At 40.2% G+C, this 14,262-nt stretch overlaps 1 protein-coding gene across 2 annotated transcripts in view; it reads left to right on the forward strand.

Moving 5' to 3' along the window:
* LOC121574819 (contactin-4-like) overlaps positions 1–14,262 on the forward strand; it is a 231,649-nt gene that overhangs the window by 97,610 nt on the left and 119,777 nt on the right. For both annotated transcript variants that reach the window (XM_041887421.2, XM_041887422.2), the window contains exon 4: positions 5,483–5,658. In XM_041887421.2, coding sequence (XP_041743355.1) covers positions 5,483–5,658 — 176 coding nt within the window. The remainder of the gene's footprint in view (positions 1–5,482; positions 5,659–14,262) is intronic.

Here is a 14,262-nt window from a genome sequence, read left to right on the forward strand (position 1 = left end):
ATGTTCCGTTGTTGACCTAAAGGGAAGTGGAGTTTTGTGTTTTCTCACTATTACCATATCAGTCAAAGCTCTGTCTTCTCTCATCCAGAACTTGCAGGAATGTGATATTCAAATTGTTGGCTCTATTGAGTCACTCTGTTGAAGAAGAATATAACAATTTTGAATAGGCAGACTGCTTTCATTTTTAATGGAATACACATTTTTCTCTGACACAAAAACAGCCTAGTATGAGATCTGATGAGGACCACATCTCTGAGATAAAGGATCATGTTAGAGGCTCTTCTCATCTTATCAATTGTAGGTTCTCTCTCTGAAAGCCTGAGTAGTTAGAGTAGACTCACTACTGTGCAGTAAAATATTGATGTTTTTGTTTTTCTTCCATTGGAAGTAAGCAAATGGCTTGAGTTGCCTTATGAGACGGTTGGTGAGGACCTTTACCATACTGTAGTGTAGAGTAATGAGGCTCTGGAGACCAAAGACTTGCGTATGTACTGTAAGGCTGATTTGGAGTAGGCATGGTAATGTATCACTGAACCATAATAAATCTACAGTGTCTACAGTACTAGCCTGTAAATAAGTTAAAGTCTATGAAGACGTTGTTTGTACACAGTGCTACTCCCATAAGCACTATGTATTCAATGGCATGGTCATATTGTATTCTGTAAGAAGAAAGCCACCTTGAACTGTTTATAATCATATATTTTTAGTTTGAACTACATGTAGCCTTTTGCTCAAGCAATGATGTTTAGCCTCTTATCTTTACTCTGTTCCAGTCATAATTGCCATAGCACAAGAACACCATGTATGGATCTGAGTTATTCTTCCCTCTCTATAATGAAGCCCTGGGAGAGATAACCCTCAGGCCCAGTTTCTATACAAATGCTTATTATGGTTGGTAGTTGTCTAGATGGTAGATGAAAGAGAACAAAGACATTGATGTCAAACGTTTTGTTTTTAACCTGGCATTAACCTTTTACACTTGTCCCTTTATTAGTATGCCTTATCTCAGGTGAATCATACCATGAAATACCTTGAATCTATTCAAGCAGAGCTACACCAACCTAATGGAGATATTCTTACGAATGCTTTGGCAAAGTAACCCTATTTGTTGAGCTGTTTAGAATCCATAAAGACAATCAAGTATTCTCCTCACTCCAAATAAATACTCCGCAATTAATCGCTCTGGACCCTGATCATCAAATAAAATAAAATAAAATGTATTGGTCACATACACATGGTTAGCAGATGTTATTGCGAGTGTAGCAAAATGCTTGTGCTTCTAGTTCCGACAGTGCATGTAATATGTAGCAAGTTATATCTAACAGTTCCACAACAAATATCTAATACACACAAATCTAAGTAAAGGAATGGAATAAGAATATACATTTATAAATATATGGATGAGCAATGTCATTGTCAGAGCGGCATAGGCTAAGATGCAATAGATAGTATAGAATACAGTATGTACATATGAGACGAGTAATGCAAGATATGTAAACATTATTAAAGTGACTAGTGTTCTATTTATTAAAGTGGCCAGTGATTTTCAAGTCTGTATGTAGGCAGCAGCGCCTCTATGCTAGTGATGGCAAAGAGAATCATGTATGATTTACATTGTCCATATCCCAATAAAGTGATTAGTACCTATAATGCTTACTAGGGTTAAATATATTCCCCATTCAAAAGCATTATGAAGTATATAAATAGGACAATATCTGGATTTGATTAGTGCTTTGATCGAAAATTCAAGCCTGATGCTACTTGAGTCTGATGAGCCATACATTAAATACATTTTATTAGCCCTACATTAAAGACATTTAATGAGCCCAAGCCCAAAAAAGCCCAAATGATTGTGCCATTATTCAATACATGTATGATATAGGCTACTGAACATTACGCATGACAGAAAAACATAAAAGCCCATAGACGTAGCTAGCTATATACTCTCTTGGGTAAATAAATGAAACTAGCTCCAGTAGGCTAATCATTGAGTGTGAACTATATTACTGTACTGTATTGTATTATACTGTATTATATGGACTGGAATTACGCACATACACTACCAGTCAAAAGTTTGGACACACCTACTCATTCAAGGGTTTTTCTTTATTTTTACTATTTTTTACGTTGTAGAATAATAGTGAAGACATCAAAACTATGAAATAACACACATGGAATCATGTAGGAACCAAAAAAGTGTTAAACAAATCAAAATATATTTGATATTCAAATAGCCACCCTTAGCCTTGATGACAGCTTTGCACACTCTTGGCATTCTCTCAACCAGCTTCATGAGGTAGTAACCTGGAATGCATTTCAATTAACAGGTGTGCTTTCTTAAAAGTTTATTTGTGGAATTTCTTTCCTTCTTAATGCATTTGAGCCAATCAGTTGTGTTGTGACAAGGTAGGGGGGTATACAGAAGATAGCCCTATTTGGTAAAAGACCAAGTCCATATTACGGCAAGAACAGCTCAAATAAGCAAAGAGAAATGACAGTCCATCATTTCCTTAAGACATGAAGGTCAGTCAATACGGAATATTTCAAGAACTTTGAAAGTTTCTTCAAATGCAGTCGCAAAAACCATCAAGCGCTATGATGAAACTGGCTCTCATGATGACCTCCACAGGAATGGAAGTCTCAGAGTTACCTCTGCTGCAGAGGATAAGTTCATTAGAGTTACCAGCCTCAGAAATTGCAGCCCAAATAAATGCTTCACAGAGTTCAAGTCACAGACACATCTCAACATCAACTGTTCAGAGGGGACTGTGTGAATCAGGCCTTCATGGTCGAATTGCTGCAAATAAACCACTACTAAAGGACACTAATAAGAAGAAGAGACCTGCTTGGGCCAAGAAACAGGCGCAATGGACATTAGACCGGTGGAAATGTGTCCTTTGGTCTGGAGTCCAAATTTGAGATTTTTGGTTCCAACCACCGTGTCTTTGTGAGACACGGTGTGGATGAACGGATTATCTCCGCATGTGTAGTTCCCACCGTAATGCATGGAGGAGGAGGTGTTATGGTGTGGGTGTGCTTTGCTGGTGATACTGTCTGTGATTTACTTAGAATTCAAGGCACACTTAACCAGCATGGCTACCACAGCATTCTGCAACGATACGCCATCCCATCTGGTTTGGGCTTAGTGGGACTATCATTTGTTTTTCAACAGGACAATGACCCAACACACCTCCAGGCTGTGTAAGGGCTATTTTACCAAGAACGAGAGTGATAGAGTGCTGCATCAGAAGACCTGGCCTTCACAATCCCCCGACCTCAACCTGATTAAGATGGTTTGGGATGAGTCGGACCGCAGAGTGAAGGAAAAGCAGCCAACAAGTGCTCAGCATATGTGGAAACTCCTTCAAGACTGTTGGAAAAGCATTCCAGGTGAAGCTGGTTAAGAGAATGCCAAGAGTGTGCAAAGCTGTCATCAAGGCAAAGGGTGGCTATTTGAAGAATCTCAAATATAAAATATATTTTGATTTGTTTAACACTTTTTTGGTTACTACATGATTCCATATGTGTTATTTCATAGTTTTGATGTCTTCACTATTCTTCTACCATGTGGAAAATAGTAAAAATAAAGAAAAACCCTTGAATGAGTAGGTGTGTCCAAACTTTTGACTGGTTCTGTAGTTCAAACCATGATAAAGCAGGGAGCGAACATGCGATTCTGGTACAGCACATGCGGTCTACAAAGTTACAAGTATAGGCTAGCGAATTTGATTTTAATTTTGGGCCTGTTTGTATAGTTAGTAGGCTGACGCATATATACCTTTCATAATATTTCCCCTAATGTTATTATCCTACCTCCTCTTTCTCTAGTGTTGCTTCATTCCTTCCTCACTTTCAACAGTTAAATGAAATACTTTTATTTAAGGAAACCATGAATAATATAGGACTAGAATTAAATGCAGAAGGCTTTCACTTCTATTCATGAAGATTGAATGGTTATGGGTCTGAATAAATAACTGCTATACCCTACCGTCATCGCGCGCGTTCGCTCTTCTTTCAAACTACCCGTATGTTCTATTGGCTGCTGTATTTAACATTAAGCAAACAAGAGCTTGTATTCCTCTTCGAATCGTCTATTGGTATAAGAAATGCTAAAATAAATAATGTTCAGCAAGCTATTCTAGTCCAAGAGCTAAGGAGCATTTTTTTAAGGAGAGAGTCCAGCAGAGCACGTGCGTGCGTATTGCTCAAGAGACAAAGGCTATAAGTTAGAAGCTTATTATGCATAAGCCATCATTAATTAGCTAAATATAAGGCTAACACTGCATTGAATGTATTACCTGAAAGAGGTAGACTAGTACATCTATATATAGCGCTATATATCAATCTAGAACAGGGTTATCTATTTTGGATGCAATTTGAATGGAGTTGATGGAGAGAGAGAAAGACTGAGAGAGAGTGCTCACTCGTTCACTGATTTAAAGCAACGACATTCGAGTAATAGTTTTTAAACTCTGCAGCTGCCATTAAAAAAAAATCTTTACAATTAAAAAATAAGGTGACCCCCGAAAGCCAGATGGATATGGGTACAGTAAATTAGACATGCATTCTGTCTTTATATTACTGTAGCATAGGCTATGCTGCAGCAAATGTAGGCCTACCTGTCACAAGAAAAAAAGTTACCATGATGAGATGACACTGTAGGTCTACATGGATTGTGAACTGTGCTCCATACTGTCTGTCCCCACCCTGAGCGTTGATTATTCGTCATGCAGAGGCCGTAGAGAAGCCAGATGTAGACATTGCATATAATTTAACAGTTCCATTACACGCCATGCTGTTCATATAAATAATTTATTATAATTTACCGGTTTCTCTGAGTGATTAATCCCGGGAAAAGGGAGTGGTTTTGGGAAGTAAATCCCGGTAAATCTCGGTAACCAGTTTCCCGCAATTCAACCCTAATGCTTACTCATCTGTGAAATGTTGTTTTGTTATCGTAACCAGCTTTCTGCTTTATGTGAAGTGATTGAGGAATTTCCTGCCTTCATAAGTGAATTATATCCTTCATTGATCACCTCTAACACCAATGATAATCTCGTAGCCTGGTGTAGAATGCAAAAGTAGAGAATGCAGTGTCCTAGCCATTAGTTTTAATTGTTGCAGCGTAATGATTAATCTGCATTTTTATGCCGTTTGACTTGGTGTCTAGCAAGATGAATGGCCACAGAGGCTGTGTATTGTTGGTGAATGAGTCTTCTCTGCTCTGTGATGTTCCGGCCGTCAGTGTAGTTCACTACTAAGATTAACGCTAAACTGTGGGGCATGGTTTGAGGGATCGCTTGATCTTTTATTAATCAAATGAAGGTAAAATCTCCATTTTCGTTCTTTGAGGTTCTTTGTCAGAATTTCATCTTGTCCTAAAGGTACAGTTCATGATCTACAATAGATGTAAGTTAATATTGGAATTCTCAGATTGTCTATCAATGTTCTGGATCTGACTTCTTTTTTGTTTTGTTTTTAGGTGGAAACTGAATGGCACCGCAATCACTCCCAAATCAGGCTCACACTACAGCCTGTCTGGAGGCAACCTCCGAATCAGCAATTTGAACAAAGACCAAGATGCTGGAACATATCAGTGCCTCGCCTCCAACTCTTTTGGGACCATCGTGAGCCGAGAGGCCAGTCTAACCTTTGCATGTAAGTCACTAACTATATTTTGTTCCCTCTCTGATCACACTGTACTAGCCAGCAGTGTGAAGGCATGTGACAGAAAAGATATGTCAGTGGGACTTGTCATAGTGTCTCGTGTCCCGCCTGATAAAATGATCAACATGGGAACATCTCCTTGGGGAGCAGCAGTTGCCAGTGCTGTGACTCCACACTCAGGATCTTAATCCTGATAAAGCTAATACATGAAACTACAACTCCCAACGCATAAAACTAACTCTCCACCACTTTCCTCAAGCTTGGACTCAAAATAAGTAACAATCAATGTCTGCACTACCACATGCAGTCTTCATAATACAGGACAGACTCTCAAAGATGTTCAGTTAAAGCATATTGAGAAAAAGTAATGGAATAGTGAGTACAAAAACTGAACAGAAATCCTCTTCTCTCAGCATGTGAAAATAATGGGAATAAAATTATAAGATAAAGAAAAGATAAAGCAATATTTTTGCATAACCTTACGATCTCCGTTGAGATGTTTTCCTATTGCGTAAGAGGAAGTCAATACTCCTTGCTGCTTCTCCAGTTATTGGACATCCTAAAATTCACGACAGTGAAGTGAGTGATGGCTTCTTCAGATTGAATTCTGATGCCCCACGGTGGGAACAAGGCCGCCCCATCCCTCACAGGCCATTTGTTTTGTCCCCTGGCCGGGCCCAGTCTCACTCCGGAGCAAGAGCAATCCTATTCTTTAGGGGAACTCCACTGTCACTATAGGGCGAAACAGTGACAGTTCCATCAATTGTCCAGGCCTGACCTTAAAGTCTTGGGATGTTGTCACATAGTAAGGGCCTGCATCTGTGACCGTCATCCATCTTCTTTATTACTCTTGGTATAGCTTAATTAACTCCACATGATGATTGAATGGTGCGGGTTCAAGACAATAATTTAAAGGGCAGTTGATATTATTAGAGCGTGTATCTTGCAATTTGTTAGAGTATGTGGCTCTCAGCTTAATGTCAACATTGCGACCACATTCCCTGATGTAGATAGCCACATGTTGTCTTCCCAGATGATCAACAATGTTTTAAAGATTTGATTGATTAGAACAGAAAGCATTGATACACTAAATTAATTCCATAGGAGAAGATGATATTTAATATAGTGTTTATTGATCTCATCAATACTTTAGATATGAGTGATTATTGGTGGATTTAGCCCTGTTATGCCTGCAGGCCAAATATACTGTACATCAAATTAATCCTGGGGAGATAGTTTTCCATGTGTTAATTTCTTACCTGTTTCCATGTTGTCTGTTCTTGACCTTGAAAATGGTTTTCTGTTGATTCAGATTCAATCTTTGAATGGTATTTCACAGTGAAATTTGAATAATATTTCACTGTAACGTGCATACAATATGTAATGCTCTTAAGTGGTGCAGCCCAGTTCAGTTCAATCAATAATATATTCTGTCAGCTCTTAAAATATTGCTCTTAAAATACATTCAATGGTGATATGCATCAATCAATACCGTCTTCTTCCAGAGAGGCGTAATGAAAGTTGGCTATTTAGTGATTGAAAATATGCTCTGTGATTAATTTGCTGGAGCTTGACCTCGTAGAGTTGAGATAATACACTGAACAAAAATATAAACACAACATGCAACAATTTCAAAGATTTTACTGAGTTACAGTTCATATCAGGAAATCAGTCAATTTAAATGAATTCCTAGGCCCTAATCTATGGATTTCACATGACTGGGAATACAGGTATGCATCTGTTAGCCACAGATAACTTTTAAAAAAGGTAGGGGCGTGGATCAGAAAACCTGTCAGTATGTGGTGTGACCACCATTTATGCCTCATGCAGCGTGACACATCTCCCTCTCATAGATTTGATCAGGCTGTTGATTGTGGCATGTGGAATGTTGTCCCACTCCTCTTCAATGGATAGGGGGAAGTTGCTGGATATTGGCGGGAACTGGAACACGGTGTCATACACGTTGATCCAGAGCATCCCTAACATGCCTGGTGAGTATGCAGGCCATGGAAGAACTGGGACATTTTCAGCTTCCAGGAATTGTGTACAGATCCTTGCGACATGGGGCCGTGCATTATCATGCTGAAACATGAGGTGAGCGTGCCAATGATTGGCACGACAATTGGCCTCAGGATCTTGTCACGGTATCTCTGTGCATTCAAAATGCCATTGATAAAATGCAATTGTGTTTGTAGTCCGTAGCTTATGCCTGCTGCGTTCACAATGTTAGCATCAGCAAACCACTTGCCTACCTGACGCCATACACCCTGTCCGCCATCTATAGATAAAATGACGTGGTTACACATGGTCTGCGGTTGTGAGGCCGGTTGGACGTACTGCCAAATTCTCTCAACGACGTTGGAGGCGGCTTATGGTAGAGAAATGAACTGCACATTTTAATGGCCTTTTGTTGTCCCCAGCACAAGGTGCACCTGTGTAATGATCATGCTGTTTAATCAGCTTATTGATATCCCACACCTGTCAGGTGGATGGATTATCTTGGCAAAGGAGAAATGCTCATTAACAGGGATTTAAAGAAAATGTTGCACAAAATTTGATATAAATAAGCTTTTTGTCCATGTGGAAAATTTCTGGGATCTTTTATTTCAGCTCATGAAACATGGGACCAACTCTTTACATGTTGCGTTTATATTTTTGTTAAGTGTAAAAAGGGTTAAAAAACTATTAACATCAAATGGTCCCAAAGTACTTTAAAGATTAAGAAGATATGTTTTTCTCCGCCTTTCCTCCTGAATTGGCTTGCTTTAATTGCATAGATACTGAAAGCCTTTTCAGTAAGATCCATAGGAAATGGATAATTGTCATAATGGACGCACTGATGCTGTCTGAAGAACAAGCTCTGCCTCCTAATTCAGTAATTGTGTTCTGGGTATAGAAAGTGTTTTTTTATTAAAATAGACATTGATAGTGAAACTCATGCATAGTGTCTTAATCATGTTTCTTGTGTACTGTAATCTTTTTTGGAATACATAATTGGTGTTGTGATTCATTTAAAATCAAATCAAATTTTATTGGCCACATGCGCCGAATACAACAGGTGCAGACATTACAGTGAAATGCTTACTTACAGCTCTTAACCAACAGTGCATTTATTTTTTTATAAAAAAGTAAAATAAAACAACAACAAAAAAGAGCAGAAGTAAAATAAAATAACAGTAGGGAGGCTATATATACATTTACATTGTAGTCATTTAGCAGACGCTCTTATCCAGAGCGACTTACAGTTAGTGAGTGCATACATACTTTTTTATACTGGCCCCCCATGGGAATCGAACCCACAACCCTGGCGTTGCAAACGCCATGCTCTACCAACTGAGCTACATCCCTGCCGGCCATTTCCTCCCCTACCCTGGACGACGCTGGGCCAATTGTGCGCCGCCCCATGGGTCTCCCGGTCGCGGCCGGCTACGACAGAGCCTGGATACGAACCAGGATCTCTAGTGGCACAGCTAGCACTGCGATGCAGTGCCTTAGACCACTGCGCCACTCGGGAGACGCAGGGGGGTACCGGTGCAGAGTCAATGTGCGGGGGCACCGGCTAGTTGAGGTAGTTGAAGTAATATGTACATGTGGGTAGAGTTAAAGTGACATAAATATATGCATAAATAATTAACAGAGTAGCAGCAGCGTAAAAATATGGGGTGGGGGGTGGGGGGGCAGTGCAAATAATCCGGGTAGCCATGATTAGCTGTTCAGGAGTCTTATGGCTTGGGGGTAGAAGCTGTTGAGAAGTCTTTTGGACCTAGACTTGGCACTCCGGTACCGCTTGCCGTGCGGTAGCAGAGAGAACAGTCTATGACTAGGGTGGCAGGAGTCTTTGACAATTTTGAGGGCCTTCTTCTGACACCGCCTGGTATAGAGGTCCTGGATGGCAGGAAGCTTGGCCCCAGTGATGTACTGGGCCGTACGCACTACCCTCTGTAGTGCCTTGCGGTCGGAGGCCGAGCAGTTGCCATACCAGGCGGTGATGCAACCAGTCAGGATGCTCTCGATGGTGCAGCTGCAGGGGCGGTGTGTTCATTAGGGCGATATGGGCGACGCACTGCCAAACGGGAAAATGAAGGGATTTTTTTTCTAATCAATTATATCACGGCAACAGTAGTTATCAGTGTTCTAATCTAGACGTCTGATCTGCCACTAAATGTCCAATCAGGCTAAAGTCGTGCTTCAAATGGCCCCGCCCCTTTTGGGGCGATTTCAGTCAGGTTGAAAATCGCCCCAGAAGTATCTCATAGACTCTCATGTAAAATCTTTTTTTTTCAAATATCAGAGCTTTCAATACAATCTCTATGGGTTTCTGAGGGCTTGCACTTACGCGCTTTCGTCATACTGTAACATAACCATGAACGTAACTAAGAAAAGAGCGGGTAGCAGCGTCAATCAATTCACGTACTACTATCAAGATGGCTAGCGTTCAGTGCAACTCGATTGTCTCTTTGAAAGAAGTTCACATCAAAGACCATTCAAAACGAGCTACTGGAGTGTATGCTAGCGGTCATGAGGGAACATATTGTGGAGGAGGGGAAGTCGGCGAACTTCGTAGCTATCCAAGCTGACGAGACCACGGACGTTTCTACACAGACACAGCTGGTGCTTGTGCTGAGGTACATAGATAGCAACCACAAAGTGCAGGAGCGCTTTTTTGAGTTCCTTCCCATCTCGGAATCAACCTCAGTCTCAATCGCCAGTGTGCCTTTGGAGAGACTGAACGGTCTTTTTGCCGACGACGAGAAAGTCAAACTGTGGTGCACTGGCACTGTACCAGGTTCTCATGAGCTACAACCTCCAGGAGACGTTCTCTGAGACTGTGACTCTGTTGAACATCCTCATAACTACTCCCATGACAACAGCTGAAGCTGAGAGATGTTTCTCAACTTTGACACGAGTTAAGACATTCCTGCGAAATTCAATGGGCCAGGAACGTCTGAATGCACTGGCCATGCTTTCCATGGAGAGGGAACTAGTCCTCAGCATGCCTGATTTCAATGAGAAAGTCATTGACCGCTTTGCTGCATTGAAAGAGAGAAGAGAACAGTTTCAGTACAAGTAATGTAGCCTCTCTCTCTCTTTGTCCCTCCCTGTCTGTCTCTTTAACACACACACGCCCAAATCAGTTCACAGTTGATGTTGTTTAAAATAGTTATTTTTCATTAAAAAAAAAGTAAAAAAAATAAAATAATCTGTTCATGTTCATTTTTACAAATCTATACAATTGGCCAGAATATGGTTGTTCATATTTACAAATCTATACAATTGGCCAGAATATGGTTGTTCATTTTTACAAAGCCATACAGATAGCTGTGTTTACCTTTTCTAGAAATTATTTTCAAATTCTGTTTTCAGGCAAAATGTCTATCACTGTTCATTTTCACAAATCTATACAAGAGGTCAGAATATGGAAGTCTATAAAAATTTCTTATTACCAATAACTTGCATCAATGTTTTCAGTAGCCTCTCAAAAGCTCCTGCTTGCTTGTTGTGAATTATGCTCAGGTGCACATATTTCCAATTCAACCATGAGGCAAAAAATGTGGTAAAAGCTCTTGTTGATCCTGCAATCTGAACAAATACCAAGATGCTGTATTTTCAGCTGATATTTCATTTGTTTATGGAAATGCATATTGTTTATGCAGTGTTGAGGAATGTGAAAGAACACCCTTGATTATTTTTACTGTGATAACTTATTTTGCTTTTGTAAGCCAACACTTTTGAGATCAGTCAATAAATGCTTCTGGCATTGACTTATATGCTGCCCCTGTCTTCATGTTGTTGCTGGACATATCTTTTTTTAAATGTGTGTAGGTCACCTAAATCATCAGAAAAATTGCCCCCCCTGAGAATTTTTTCAGGAGCCGCCACTGTGCAGCTGTATAATTTTTGGAGGATCTGAGGACCCATGCCAAATCTTTTCAGTCTCCTGAGGGGGAATAGGCTTTGTCGTGCCCTCTTCCCGACTGTCTTGGTGTGTTTGGACCATGATAGTTCGTTGGTGATGTGGACACCAAGGAACTTGAACCTCTCAACCTGTTCCACTACAGCCCGTCGATGAGAATTGGGGCGTGTTCGGTCCTCTTTTTTTTCATGTAGTCCACAATCATCTCCTTTGTCTTGGTCACGTTGAGGGAGAGGTTGTTATCCTGGCACCACACGGCCAGGTCTCTGACCTCCTCCCTATAGGCTGTCTCATCGTTGTTGGTGATCAGGCCTACCACTGTTGTGTCGTCGGGTTTATCAAGGTCTGAATGGCTAAAATTAAAAATATTTGAAGAATTTCAAGAATGAATAAATAACTAGATTTTCCAGATTTTCTCAGTTTTTTTAAATGAATAACAATCTGTCAACCACTGTACTGTATATCATCTTCATCTCATCCGGCCCCTTTCAACACTGTGGATAGTTATTCTCCCTCCATCACTCCTTTTCCATTTGGTACAACAACTGTCATGTTTATTTCATTCTGTGTCAATATTCATGGTTTTAGTCATTTATTCCTCACAACGTCTCACTCTCAGGATATACTTGTCTTGGTTGATGTAATGTTCAATCTGTTTGCTCTGTGGATGCAAATCCTCTGATGTTGGAACTGTTGCTCACTTTAGTTTACACCAATGGCTAGTTTTCCATCTGGTTGTGCATCAGCAGTTTTCTCTCAATTGTTATGTCAGTCACTGAGAGTCACTCAATTAGCCGATGTCAGCTACCATTTTTTAGATTGGTAAGTTAGTATAGCCAGCGATCTAAACTTGTAATAATCGTGGTCGAATACTGACCGGGGGGCCCCCATTGATTTTATTAGTCACTCTCACTCAGATATCATATTAAAATCTGCAAACATTTCTCTCCACCCTATGGCAAAATGAGTAGAATTTCAGGAAATTAGCTGTAAAACTGCAAATGTTTCTCTCCTCCCAATGACACAATATGTAGAATTGCATTAAAGTAGTTATAAAATTGCTACATTTTCTCTACACCCCATGGCAAAAGACAGAGATTTAAAGAAAAAATCACTTAGGGCCCCCAAAAAGTTAGGCTAGGCTCTGACTGCATGTGTGGGCATGGATGTGGGTACACAGACCCGGAAGCCACTGCGGCCCCTCATGATGAGTTCAGATTTTTTGTTGCCCCCACCCACATCAAAGTTGCCCATCCCTGTGTTATACCATCTGCATCTGCTTACATGTTAGAGATTTAGCTGTCATGCTTAGATATCGTGCTTGTAGGCCTCCTGTAGCTCAGTTGGTAGAGCATGGTGCTTGCAACGCCAGGGTTGTGGGTTTGTTTCCCACGGGGGGCCAGTGTGAAAAATGTATGCACTCACTAACTGTAAGTCGCTCTGGATAAGAGAGTCTGCTAAAATGTAAATGTAAATATCATTTTTTCTCTACTGCACTGTTGGAGCTAGGAACAAAAGCATTTCACTACACCCGCGATAACATCTGCAAAATATGTGTACGCGACCAATAACATTTGATATTTTACGCGATCGTCAATGTTACCCCCATGAGAGTGGCAGTGCTCCAAATAATCTGACGTTACCCTTCCTCCCGTGACCTTGTGATGGATGGTGGTGCTGCCAGTGAGGAGTTGGTCCTGTCTGCTGCCTGAGCCATGATGGATAGAGGGCCGCTCTCTCACTCAATACCGTCTGCCCTTGATTATTATTTCTATTGATTCTTTATCGGTGATTATATAAAAGATGTACACCCATAATTCATATGGATGAATAGCTTGTATATGCAATGTTTCTGAGTCACAGTGTTGCCACCTCAAAGGTCATGCTTTCAATGTGATACATTGTTCTGCAGTGTATTAATGTTTGACTACAGAGTTAGACCAAAGATTTACCAATAATAAGTTATGGGATGTATTTGTTGGCAATGGAAATGGAAATGTGAGTCCAGATAAAAATTATGTTAGTGCAGACATTTCTATACGTATACATTTTGCCACAAAACAGTCCTCAGTTGTTTTAATTTTATATTCATAGAGCACCGATGTATTTCTCTCACAGAGCATGTGCAATTATACAGACAGATGTGCTGTTTTTTAACTTCTGTTTTTTCATATTTTATACAAGCCCCCCTCATCCAGAGATTTAAGAATCATACTAGATTTGCTAAACATGGTGTAAAAAATCCCGTAAATCCTAAAGGATTTACATGAATCCCTCGTTTAAATGCAAATATTTCCTGAACACTACTCTCCAGTTGTTGTGATAATGTGTATAGAGAGAGTACATTAAGCTGAGTTAATGAAGTGTAAATAGCTACCAGCTATATTCTGGCTTTAGATTTTTTTTTACCTGCACTGAATGCAGGTATCTTCACTGTACTGTATGCAGTTGCATCAGATATCATTTGCATCTCTCCCCTTTGTGGCTTTGAATGGTTATTCTATGATAAGAACAAAATGAAAAGAAATATCACTCATTACTGCACATTTGAACCTACGCTATTTGAACCTATGCTATTAAGCAATGTCAGCTACAGTTAACCCCAGGTACAGTAAGTTAAGCGTGAAAAAAGGAATCTTAACTTTCAAGTGAAATGGACTCTCCTGTGAAACCTCCAGGGT

The sequence above is a fragment of the Coregonus clupeaformis genome, chromosome 10 (assembly GCF_020615455.1).
Source record: "Coregonus clupeaformis isolate EN_2021a chromosome 10, ASM2061545v1, whole genome shotgun sequence".
Classification (NCBI taxonomy): Eukaryota; Metazoa; Chordata; class Actinopteri; order Salmoniformes; family Salmonidae; genus Coregonus; species Coregonus clupeaformis.